This window comes from Chiloscyllium plagiosum, chromosome 9 (assembly GCF_004010195.1).
Source record: "Chiloscyllium plagiosum isolate BGI_BamShark_2017 chromosome 9, ASM401019v2, whole genome shotgun sequence".
Classification (NCBI taxonomy): Eukaryota; Metazoa; Chordata; class Chondrichthyes; order Orectolobiformes; family Hemiscylliidae; genus Chiloscyllium; species Chiloscyllium plagiosum.
In genome coordinates, this window is record NC_057718.1 from 26991590 (window position 1) to 27005140 (window position 13551).

The 13551-nt window shown below is 40.5% G+C and overlaps 1 protein-coding gene across 3 annotated transcripts in view; it reads right to left on the bottom strand.

Annotated features, from left to right (window-relative positions):
• Positions 1-1481, bottom strand: part of LOC122552710 (exportin-5) — a 102505-nt gene extending 101024 nt beyond the window's left edge. For all 3 annotated transcript variants that reach the window (XM_043695602.1, XM_043695601.1, XM_043695599.1), the window contains exon 1: positions 426-1481. In XM_043695602.1, the coding sequence (XP_043551537.1) occupies positions 426-530 (105 nt within the window). In that variant the 5' untranslated portion in view covers positions 531-1481. The remainder of the gene's footprint in view (positions 1-425) is intronic.
• Between the last annotated feature and the right edge of the window lie 12070 nt (positions 1482-13551).

Below are 13551 nucleotides of genomic sequence, written 5' to 3' on the forward strand. Positions count from 1 at the left end.
AGAGCAGAAACTTCATGTGTCAAATTCGCCGATACGAATTATGCAAAACGCTTGGGACAGCTCCCTACGTTAACGTGCATCGCTAATACATGGAGCTGTTGGCACGAAAGCACCTCTTGATCCAGCAACTCCACAGAATGAATGAAACGCAAAGCACGTCGCAAAGGCGCTAGTGTTTCTTGGCCGTGGATTAATTTAAAATTAATATAGGAGGTTGAGACGCGCACCTTCAGAACACGTTTAGTGCAGCTGCTGATTAACTTCCTGCTAACATAACGTGGCAAATAAAATCTGCGAAAGAAAAATCAGGCTTCTTGCTAAATTAATAAAGAAACGAAAATGTAATGAGAGAGGGGTGGTTGGAGCACAGGTGGTGTAATTTAGACAAAGGTGTCCTATTGCCTCCTCGATTAGGGAGAACTCGCCTTCAGGGCCTCCAGCCGGTAGCGCGAACTCGAGCCTCCATCCATTATCACGTTTACCGCCTTCATCAACTGTTCGCACAACGTCGTGATCTGATCCGCCGACATGACTGCGTCTTCACACTCGTTCCCCTTTGTGCTGGAGATGCAAGTACACCGATAACAACGACAACCGGCGACTATTTTCTATTCACAAAAAGCGGACTAACGAACGAGCGATGACGCAATCCCTTATTGTCTAAAGGACCGGCGGCATGCAACAGACAGAGCTTCAATGCCTTGGCCGCGCATGCGCAATTGCGCTGGGAAAACGGGGAGCGAGGAAAACCGTTGGTTGCTGCCGATCCACCCGGCGCCACCTTCCGGTCCACAGAGACCTATGGGTAACCGCGCGGCCCGGAACCGACTACAATTCCCACAGTTCAACGGTTCAAATTTACGGTTTACAGGGACGTTCGTGGTCTTTGCTTCTTGAATGAGTTTCATGACCTCGATGGTTTCTCGAATTTTGATCAATATACTCATCATCAAAGTTTTTGATTTAATTTGACGTTGCTTGATACGTGAGCGCGGTGTCAGGGAATGTTGAGTGAAAACATCAAAATTCAACGTTAACAATTGAGTTACCGGACGTAAAGGAAACACAACCTGTGTCGTACAGGCAACGCTGCTGTTTTTATTGTTACACTGTGCTAGTTTTCACATATTGTTCGTCTATTCATGAATGCTTTAAAACTTTCGGAAATGTATTAAAGCACTATGAAAAAGCACCATGGGAGAGCACTGAAGAAACTCAACAGGTCTGCTACTAAATGGACGGGAAAAGTTAATGTTTCGAGTCCGAACGTTCTTAAGTCACACCCAGCTCGCAATGATTGCTGTTCGTCTCCACACATATTGGAAGATTTGCTGAGTTTTTTTTCCGCATCCTGCGTTCGTTTCGTATTGTAACCAGCATGGAGAAGTTCGTGATTTTAAGAGAGTTCTTGATAAAGGATTTATCATCTCAAACACTTGGAAGTATTCTGATTAGCGATGATTTGATAATGTCACAGAATAAAAGTACGTTCCACGTTTTGTAGTTCTAGTATTTCTCCTGAATCACGAGCTGCTCGTGGCTTCTACTTGGGACAGTTTATCTAACAGATGATCATTGTGTTTTTTTTAATGAAACCTCACAGTGTGGGGACAGGCTGTTTGGCGCAACACATCCACACTGACCCGACGAAGAGTTTCCCACCTAAACCTATTCACCATTACTCTACATTTGCCCCTGACTAATGCACCGAACCGACACATCCCTGAACACTATGAGCAATTTAGCATTGCCAATTCACCAGCCCTTCACATCTTTGGATTATGGGAGGAAACGGAAGCAAACCCACGCAGATACGGGGAGAATGTGCAAATTCCACAAAGACAGTTGCCAGAGGCTGGTATTGAACCCAGATCTCTGCCACAGTGAGTGAGCAGTGCTAACCAATAAGCGAACGTGGCACAGATTCTCATTCCAAATAATTAGATGTGTTACAATGCAGGGTAAACACTCTTCCTTATTTATAAACAGCCATACAGAAAAGATTTATCCTGTGCAGTCATCTGTGAAAGTTCAAGAGGCCAAGCACTATTTGAAGTAAAAATTAATAACTTTATTTCTTAAAGTATAACATTGAATAATTAACTCACAACTATTTACAAGTCCTTCCTCTAACCTACCTTTTACCATCCTCTTCTACAATATTAGATGATAAAACCCCCGATTAAGGTTTACAAAACAAAACTTCTTATCTCAAAACTTGGCAGCTTTCAGTTTTCTCTATATTCCTATATTATTTTGGGGGGGATTCTGCTTCACAGGGTTACTAATCAATAAAGATTCCTTTTAAGAGAGCTCTTTCTTCAGATAGTCTTTACATACTGGTAGCTTGGCAGTTCTCCTCTCAAATGTTCAATTTTCCCTAGTCTTGTACCCCCCCAAAGCATCGGATTGTGTCATCAGCTTTTAAGATTGTCAGTACACTAAATTCAAACTGGATTGGAGTTTGGTATTTTCCAGGGTATAATTTAAATTGATTGGCCGAATTCAAATCTATTTTGTCATTTCCAGGCAACCAGCTACCCTAGCTACCCCAGTAGCTGGACCACATGTAACATTGTATCTTTTTTCAGAATACTTGGTGCTGTCAGGTAGTTCTGTTAGCTTTTAACTCTCTTCAAGGTACAGTACACCCACATCTTCATAACACCTCCCCTTAAGAAAAACATGAACCATCAGAATGAAAAGATGGAGTTAATGCATCTGTGATTACATTCTTACAATTCGCAATATGTATGATTTTTACATTTAAAGTCTGTCACATAAGACTCCAACGAAACAGTCTCATATTCTTGTCTTTGAAGCATTCTAAAAATGTAAGCAGGTTGTGATCCGTCCACACAACTGTCTCAGACACATTGTTTGTGATGTACACATTAAATTGTTGAAAAGTTTGGTGTAGCTAAGACTGGTTTAGTGTTTATGACTTTCAAATGGTCGAATGCCTCCCAGCATTGTTCTGTCCACCCACACTTTGTGTTCTTATTCAGCAAATCGTTTAACGGTGCCACTACACTGCTGAAGCTTGGAACAAATTTCCAATAGAATCCCCTGAGTTCTAAGAATCGAAGCACCTTTTTCTTGGAGATTGGTATTGGAGATTCCTCATTGGCCTTCACCTTTGCGTTCCGTGGGGTCAACCTTCCATGACCGATGTTATATCCCAATTCTGCTTTCGCGAATTCCATTTTATTTAAACTTATCACCAGATTTGCATCTCATAATCGTTTAAAGAACTCTGTCAACTGTACTATGTGACTTTTCCAGGATTTACTAAAGATCACTACATCATTAATATAGACTGTGCAGTTTGTTAACTCAGCCACAACTCTGTTCATGAGTCTTTGGAATATGGCAGTGCGTTCTTCATCCCAAGCTAATGTAGCTCATTTGGGGTTACAAACGCAGAAATTTCTTTCGCTGTCTCTGATAAAGGTACCTGCCAGTAACTATGCATTAAGTGCAACTTGGTGATGTAACTGGCTTGTCCGACTTTCTTGATACAGTCTTCCAATCTAGGAATTGGATATGAGTCTGATTTTGTAACACTGTTGACCTTCCAATAATCCATGCAGAATCGTTGAGTCCTGTCCAGTTTGGGAACTAAGATGATTGGTGAACTCCACTCGCTCTGGCTTGGTTCAATGATGTCCTCATCAAGCATGGCTTCCACCTCCATCTGGACCTGCCTGGCTTTGAAATGATTAAACCAAAAGGGTCGTTATTTTCATTGGAGCAGTCTTCATGTGCGGTAGCATTAGTCCTCCTCCATCTGATTCTTACATATGTTCTTATACTGCAGTAACAAATCATTCAACTGCATTCTATGCTCCCAAGACATATAGCTTACTATCCTATCTCACTCCTCAGGGGCTTCTTCATTTTTGAAACAAATTTGAGGCACATCAAAATCCACATCATCTGGATTTAATCTGGGCCAGTAACCAACACCTGTTTCACCAGTTCTTTCTCTCTCATATAATACAGTTTCAACATGTTCACATGACATATCAGATATCTTTTCTATCTATCTGGCATCTTTACTAAATATTTCATGTGACTCAACTTTTTCTCAATTTGATAGGGAGCACTAAACCTGGCTTTGAAGGGATCTGCTATTGCTGGTAAAATGTCATCCTGTCAGGAAGACTGAGTCTCAGAGCTTTTATCTGCCACCTGCCTCATTCTACACTGTGCCCTCTTTAGATGCTGTTTAGCTAACTCACCTACTCTATTTCACCTCTCCCTCACCTCCAATACATAATCAAAGTGTGAGATCTCCGACTTTGGTCCTGTGAGTTTTTCTTTCGTTAATTTCAAAGGGCCTCTCACTTCATGACTCAATATTAACTTGAAGGAAGTGAACTGAGTAGATTCATTTGGGGCATCTCTAATGGCAAACAATACAAATGGGATACCTTTAACCCAATCGTTCGGGTAATCCTGACAGTATGCTCTCAACATGGTCATGACACCTTTCTAAAGCTCCCTAGGATTCCGGATGATACGCACTGGATTTAAAGTGCTGTATACCTCTGCTATCCATAACCCCCTTAAACAGCCGAGCTTTAAAATTTGACACTTGGTCAATTCCTATTAACTCCTCTAGCACCTTTTTTGCCTTGATACAACACATCCAAGTACTGGTTCCCACTTTTAGTTCTCGGGAGGAGATCTACACAATCAATTATGGGTTCTTCAAATGCGGGAATTGGCAACAAAGGTGCTTGTTTTAATACTGCCTGTGGCTTACCTACCATTTGGCAAAAGTTAACCACACCTTTGTACATTCCAGGACTATAAAAATGTGTTTGTACCTTAGCCTAAGTCTTTCAAACCCCTAGGTGACCTCCTACAGGTAGTTCATGTACTATCCATAACACCGCCTGCCTGTATGCTACCAACTACACAATCTGGTACACTTCGGCCCAATTCTCCTCTGCACTAACCTGTCATGATCTCCATTTCCGTCTTCGGATTCTATCTTTCACATAATAACTCTCCAGAATAGTCTCTGCCTCCTTTTCAGAATACGCATCCACATATATATCTTTTATTGTCTTGTCTTACTGTTGCAAGTCTCTTAGTCTTTCAGGACTAAACACTTCTGTCTGACCATCTGCCTGTTCAGGTTTTTCCTGCACCATTACGTCAAACAGGGTGTCCACTAACTGAACCTCAACTCCTTCATCTTTCTCTTTACTTTTCACTTTGTGCTGTCACTTGTGATAGTGGGATCTGGTTACCACACAGTCTGGGAAAATACCAGGAAATTTCTGTTTTAACTCCTCAGTTTCTCGGTTTACCTTGGGCTTCTCACAACAAGGGGTGTCACTCCCACCTTGGATCCTGCCAAATCATTCCCAAGAATAAACTGAATTCCTGGAACTGACACTCTGTCAATCACTCCCACTGTAATTTCCCCAGTCTTGAGTTGGCATCCCAACCTGATCTTACATTGGGGAATGCTAAATTTCTGTCCATCTCTTCCACAAATTACCACACTCTCAGGTAACAGATCAGAAAGAGTGCATATTCACTCATCTCTTAACATTAGCAACTGGTTAGATCTTGTATCTCTCAAAATTATAACTTCTTTTCCTTCTCCCCCGTTCTTTCTGAGTAAATTTTACCCGCAGAGGCAAATTCTTTGTTGAGATCACGTATAAATTCCATACCCAGCCCCTGTCTACGCTGTGCACTCTCCTGCAGCTCCTCGGCTCTTTTTGCGGTCTCCTTTACTATCTTCAGTAATGCCACTGGCTTAGTTTTTTTTACCATAGCTTTTCCCGCAGTGCCTTTCTTTAACAACCAGCACTGTGACTTTATGTGCCCCACCTTTTGGCAGTGAAAACACCTTTTCCCTATACCCTTTTGAAACCAGTGGCACTGTAATTTTCTGTAATTGTCCCACTCCATTACAGTGAAAACACATGAGGCCTTTCACCTCCTTTCCACCCTCTTCGGCTTCTTTTTTTTATCCTGTGGTAAACTCTTACCAGCACTCTCCACTCTTAGTTTTGTTGTGTAGGATCTCCCCTTCTCCCAACTTCTATCCCTCAGAGGATGAAATTCTGTCCGGAAGCTTGTCTTATGCACCAACATGCACTTATCTGCTAATTCTGCTGCCCTTCTCACTTCCTGAGCTTTCTATTCCTCCATGTGAATTCTTACCATCTCTGGAAGTGAGTTTTTAAATTCCTCCAGCAGAATAATCTCTCTTAGAGCCTCAATGGTCTTATCTATTTTCAAAGCACGCAGCCATCGATCAAAATGACTATGTTTAATTCTTTCGAACTCAACATAGGTCTGAACTGGTTCCTTCTTTGTGTTTCTGAACTGCTTCTGGTATCAATTCATCAACACTTAAAATAGCCTGTTTAACCTCTATATAATCTCTTGACCCCTCATCAAGAGTGCGGCAAATACCTCACGAGCTCTGCCTACCAATTTTGTCTTACCCAGAACATTACTCATAAATCCTTCCACTCCATCTGCCTAGCCAATTTTTCAAATGTAATAATGAAGACTTTAACATCTTTCTTATCAAAGTGTGGCAGAGCTTTGACATATTTATAAATATCAATATCTTCTCTTTTAACCTTCATCCTGTTAACTTGACTTTGCTGACGTCTCAAGTTCAAAATCTCTCTCTTTTTGCTCAGCTAAGAATTTTCTCTCTCTTTTTCCTCTCTTTTTTTTTCTCTCCTCCCTCTCTCTCCCTTTCTTCTGTCTCTCTCTCTTTGTTCAGCCAAGAACCTTCACGAGCTCTCTTTTTCCTCTCTCTCTCTCTCTGTATATCTTCTAACTCCATTTTCCTCAATTGTAGTTTAAGTTTTTCTACCTCTACTGCAATTGTCTGTGTCTCTGGTACTCCTAATTGTTTGAGTAATTCCCTTACAATTTCAGCTTTACTTTTGTCCTTGGTTAAACACAAATCTAACTTATTTGCTAATTCTAAAAATATGGCTGTTTTCTTTCCTTCTAAACGTTCTTGGCAAATTTGAGAATCATCTTCAAATCCCAGAACCACTTTAGCAATTTTAAGAACCATTTCTCTCCCTGTTAATTTAATCAACCACAAGTCACCGAAATTAAACAAATTGTCTCACCTACGTTTTATTTAAAGATCTAGGACACTAACCTGCGAGTGTTTAAACCTTGTATTTCTCGTACCCCCAAATCTACTCAAATCACAGACCCAAGCCCCCAAACTTTAACAATATGGGGTAAACACTCCTGCTTAATTTAAAACAGCCACACAGAAAAGATTTATCCCGTGCAGTAATCTGTGAAAATTCAAGAGGCCAAGCACTATTTAAAGTAAAAACTAACAACTTTATTTCTTAAAGTATAACAAAGAATAATTAACTAACAACTATTTACAGGTCCTTCCTCTAACCTATCTTTTATCTTCCCCTTCTACTCATCTGATAAGCCCCCCCCATTAAGTTTACAAAACAAAACTTCTTATCTCAAAACCATGCAGCTTTCAGTTTTCTCTGTCTTCGTTTCTTCTTTTTGGGGGTTCTGCTTCAAAGGTTACTGATTGATAAAAGTACTTTTTAAGAGAGTTATTTCTTCAGACAGTCTTTACATGCTGGTAGCTTGGCAGTTCTCCTCTCAACTATTTAATTTTCCCTGGTCTTATACCCCCAAAGCATTGGATTGTGTCATTGGCTTTTAAGATTGTCAACATACTAAATTCAAACTGAATTGGAGTTTGGTATTTTCCGCATTTTAATTGGCCTAATTCAAATCTGTTTTGTCACTTCCAAGCAACCAGCTACCCCAGTAGCTGGGGCACATATTACATTGTATCTTTTTTAAGAACACTTGGTGCTGTCAGGTAGTTCTGCTAGTTTTGAACTCTCTTAAAGATACAGTACACCCATATCTTCATAACAGATGTATTTTAGATGGAGACGTGTTCACAATTAAAATAACTTCTATGCCATGCCAAATTCCAATATACAATCTAAAGTCTATTTATTTCATTTGTCCCTTTTGACGCTTATTCATATTGGGATGCTTCTAAACTTGAAATATCTTGGTTTTGCAGTGCATAGATCTTTCTTTTAATTTTCCTGTATTTTTGATTGTGGGTTGAAATAGGAAAAGGACTTTACGAATTGTTGAAGTTTTTAGTAGCAAGCTACGAGAACTATTGATACTATTGTTTATTCAATGCAAGGGAAATATTTACTTGCAGATGATGTGCGCAAGATGAAATTCTTCTGGCATCAAGTATCTTGCACATTGCTGACAAGCTTGTGTATATGAGCGTTTGAGAGAGAATAAGATAGCAAGAAACCCTTGGACCTCCGGAAAGACAGGAATGCAGTAAAAAGACACACACAACCTCAAGGCAAGTTTACTTTCCCTCTGCAGTTCAAATAAGCTGTGACTTTTAACCAATAGGCCAGAGACTTTAGAACTTGTGAACCAATCACTCTCTGTCTTCTGCAAGGAAATGCAAAATGCCTGAGAGGGAGATCAATGAACAGCAAATCTTGATACGCCGAAAACCCTGTGGACATGGACCGTTGAAATTCCCTCTCAGTTTTTTTCTCTCCACGCATTGCACCAATCCTGTGATTGGTTGTAGGTGTAGGGGAGTTTATAAGAGGGTTTGAGAGTTACATGTCAACAGTATATATTTGTTTAACTGTAGCTGGAATTTTTTTTAATAAATAGTAATTCTTGTTACATACAGAAACTTGGTCTGTACTTTGTCAATCTGGGTCTGAAAGACAGAATTTTGAGTACTTTGATAAAATCTTTAAAGTTTGTGAGTATTTCAGGAGTAATGGGGCTTTGTTTACAATGTACTACCTCAGTGAGATGCGACTACAGATTTGGCAATGGCAAATTTAAATAGGTTTCTGGTAGCTTTTTGCCAACAGGGGTTTTTGTGTGAACACTCGAACAAATACTCTTGTCTGATTTTAAAAACTCCAGTGGTCAACTCATTGACTTTTATAGGATGATTCAAGCTTTACTACCTATTGAGTGTTAAGGAATATTTTCACATGCAGTCATTCTGCTTACTGACTCTGTCCCTCTCCCTGATTACTGTTTGAGGCTAAAGTAATCTATCATATTTGAGTCTGAGATGAGATTATGCTCACTTATGCTCCAACATCACTTAAGATTTTATATTTCAACCTCCATTGCATTGTGTCATTGCACAGTTCTTTCAGCTCATCTGTTCAATCCCTCAAACATACTTTGTTACTTCTGGACTCAGCCATACCAATGTTCTCCTAGTCAGTGTCATAACTTGCACTCTCCATAAACTTAAAATCATCTGAAGCTCTGCTGCCTTAATTCATACCAAGCCCCAATTATCCATCACCCCTGTGCTGTCTATCTCACATAGTCCTAGATTTGGCAACATTTAGTTTTTTCCAGTTATCAAACTAATTTTCAAACTTCTCGCTGACTTTGCCTCTTCCTATATCTTGAAAATGCTCAAGCCCTCGATCTTTGCACTGCTCCAGATCTGGTCATTTGCTTGTCCATGATTTTTTTTGAATCACTGATTACAATTGTGCCATAAGTGGGTTTACATTGTTGGGCAAAAATCCAAACTGCAGCAAAATGCAGTTGCCAATATTATCAGATCAGTCATCTTATTTTCAAAACTGACGGATTACCTGAGGACTTTTTTCCACTCCAATGTGGATTCTGAGATGGGGAAATAATCCAATGCTGAATCTGCATACTCTGCCACAGGCGAGAAACCAGTGTTTGCTGAAGTGGGTGGGAGGGATGTTTGTATTTTCGCATCTTCCTTCTATTGTTCGTGCTTGTTCTCTGTACAGACCTGTCAAAGATGCTCAAGCTTCTTCATGGATGCTGCTTCTCCAATTTACATATTATTGGATTAGGGATTTCTAAGAGTTGGTGGGGACATTGCAGTCTTTTCATGGAAATTTGAGATTACCCTTGAAATGTTTCTTCTGCCCTCCTGATAACTGCTTGTTGTGACAAAGCTCAGAATAGAGACATTGTTTTTGAACTTTTATGTCAGACATGTAGATGATGTGACCTGCCAAGTGCAGATAATTGGTCATAGACAGTGCCTCAATACTGGTGATGTTGAATTTCAATCGTTACTGTCAACAATGCAGTTCTAAAAAAAATATGAATTACTTAAACTTTTGGTCAAATTGTTTCAACAACTGTTCTGTAATGAAGACCACTTTCTTGAAGTTGCAAATTTGGTCAGTAAACAAACAATGTAAGGATTTGATTCTGATCCTGCTATCCAAAAGAGAGTATTTTAATTTACAGCATAGAGAATGGGCAAAGAAAATGAATTTACTTAATATATAGAATGAGACATGTGGAATTTATGTATTTCTGAAAAATATATTCACCCAAGATCCATAAAAAGTTCATGCACTGTTAGAAAAGATTCTTAATTTCTATTCAATATTCTATGCAGTGCTACAGAAAATAGAGCATGAATGGACCAGCAGAACTTGGGAGGTGTCGGGAATGCTGGATCACTAGAGAAATTGTGGCTCTGATCAAGAAAAAGGAGGCAGCATATTAATCAGGTATAGACATCTGGCATCAAGTGAATCCCTAAAAGAACATACGAGCAGTAAGAGTATACTTGAGAGAAATCAGGAGAGCAAAAAGGGGACATGAGATAGCGTTGGCAAATAGAGTTAAGGAGAACCCAAAGAGATGCTATAAGCATGTTCGGGCAAAAGGGAGAAAATAGGTCCCCCTTAAAGATCAACGTGGCTGTCTACGTGTGGAACCACAAAAGATGGGTGAGATACTGAAGGAATATTTCACATCAGTATTTACTGTGGAGAAAGACACAGAAATTAGGGTATTTGGGAAAATAAGTCATGATGTTTTGAGTTCACATCACAGAAGAGGAAATGGTGGAAGTCTTAAAACATAAAAGGTAGATAAATCCCAGGGATCCAGAACTTTGTATTAAGGCTAGGGAAGAGATTGCTGGCCTCTTGCTGAGATATTTGTATCATCAACAGTCATGCGTGAGGTGCTGGAAGACTGGAGGCTGGCTAATATAGTGCCATTATTTATGAAAAAGGTATAAAGAAAAGCCAGGGGACTACAGACCAGTGAGCCTTACATCAGTAGTGAGTAAGTTGTTGGAGGGATTCTGAGGGACAGGATTTATATGCATCTGGAAAGGCAAGGACTGATTAGGATCAAGACAGCACGGAAACAGACCCTTCAGTCCATCTCTTCTGTACTGGTCAGATATCCCAATCTGACCCAATCCCATTTGCCAGCATTTGGTCTATATTCCTCTAAACCATTCCTTTTCATGTATCTAATCAGGTACTTTTAAATTTTACAATTGATTCCTGAAGAAGGGCTTATGACCGAAACATCGATTCTCCTGCTCCTTTGATGCTGCCTGACTTGCTGTGCTTTTCCAGCAACACATTTTTCAGCTCTGATTTCCAGCATCTGCAGTCCTCACTTTCTCCTAATTTTACAATAGTACCTGTCTCCACCACCACCTCTAGCAGCTTGTTCCTTACACACACCAGCTTCTGCATGAAAAAGTCGCCCCTTAAGTCCCTTTTAAATCTTTCCCCTCTCATCTTAAACCTATGCCCTCCAGTTTTGGACTCCCCATCCGAGGAAAAAGACCATAGTTATTCATCCTAGCCATGCCCCTCATGATTCTATTAACCTTTATGTGGTCACCCCTCAGTTTCTGACACCCCTCGTGATGCTCTCCCTTTGATTTTGCCAGAACATGTGGCCTTTCTCTTCCCATCATATCCTTTAAAAAATCACAAGAACATAGATGAGGTGAATAGCAAAGGTTTTTTTCCCGTGGGTGGGGGAGTTTAAAGCTGGGGAACATACATTAAAGTCAGAGAATAACATTTTAAAAAGGACATGAGGGGCAACTTTTTAACACAGAGAGTGGCTTGTGTGTGGAATGAACTGCTAGAAGAAGTATGGATGCAGGTACTGTTACAAAATTTAAAAAACATTTGGATAAGTACATGAATGGGAAAGTTTTGGAAAGGTATGGGCTTAATGCAGGCAAATGGGACGAGTTTAGGTTGGGGACATGGTCAGCATAGCACTGTTGGAATACTGCATGCAATTCTGGTCTCCTTCCTATCGGAAGGATGCTGTGAAACTTGAAAGTGTTCAGAAAAGATTTACAAGGATGTTGCCAGGGTTGGAGGATTTGAGCTATAGGGAAAGGCTGAATAGACTGGGGCTGTTTTCCCTGAGTGGAGGATACTGAGTGATTTCATAGAAAATAATCTAGTAGAATCCCCACAGTGTGGAAGCAGGCCATTCAGCCCATTGAGTCCACACCGATCCTCCAAAGAGCATCCCACCCAAACCCACCCCCTACCCCTCATGGCTAACCCACCTAACCTGCATACTATGTCAATTTAGCATGGCCAATCAACCTAACCTTTGGACTGCAGGAGGAAACCAGAGCACTCGGCAGAAGCCCACACAGACACAGGAAGAATATGCAAACTCACACAGATAGTCATAGAGATGTAGAGCACAGAAAAAGACCCTTTGGTCCAACTCATCCATGCCAACCAGATATCCTAAATTAATCTAGTCCCATTTTCCAGCATTTGTCCATATCCCTCTAAACATTTCCTATTCATATACCCATCCAGAGTCAAGAACGAGAGGGCATAGGTTTAGGATGAGTGGGAAATGATATAAAAGGGACATCAGGGGCAACTTTTTCACACAGAGTGTGGTGTGTGCATGGAATGAGCTGCTAGAGGAAGTGGTGGAGGCTGGCACAGTTGCAGCATTTAAAATGCATCTGGACAGGTATATCAATGGGAAGGTTTCAGAGGGATGTGAGCGAAGTGCTGGCAAATTGGACTGGATTAGGTTGAAAATCACACAACACCAGGTTATCGTCCAACAGGTTTATTTGGGAGCACTAGTAAATTTGGAATCCACCTCATACTCCACAACCACCTGATGAAGCAGCAGCGCTCCAACTGCCTGTGCTTCCAATTAAACCTATTGGACTATAACCTGGTGTTGTGTGATTTTTAACTTTGTATACCCCAGTCCAACACTGACACCTCCAAATCCAGATTAGGTTAGGATCTCTGGTCGGCATGGACGTGTTGGACCGAAGGGTCTGTTTCTGTGCTGTACATCTCTATGACTCTATGACTATTGGAACTGGAAGGTCTGTTTCCATGCTGTATGAGTTTTAGACCATGAATATCAATTTGAAGTTGACATGGAGGAGAGATTAAGCCAGGATAACAAGACAATTATGTTGGAAGACAGTGATGGAGAAGGAGAGAGCATGATCTTGGAATCAGAGTTTGAGTTCATATATTGAGTTATAAATCACACACCAGGTTATAGTCCAATAGATTTGTTTGGACGTACTAACTTTCGGAGCGCTGCTCCTTCATCAGATACTCCGAAAACTAGTGCTTCCAAATAAGCATGTTGGACTGTAATCTGGTGTTGTGTGATTTTTAACTTGGTGCACCCCAGTCCAACACCGGC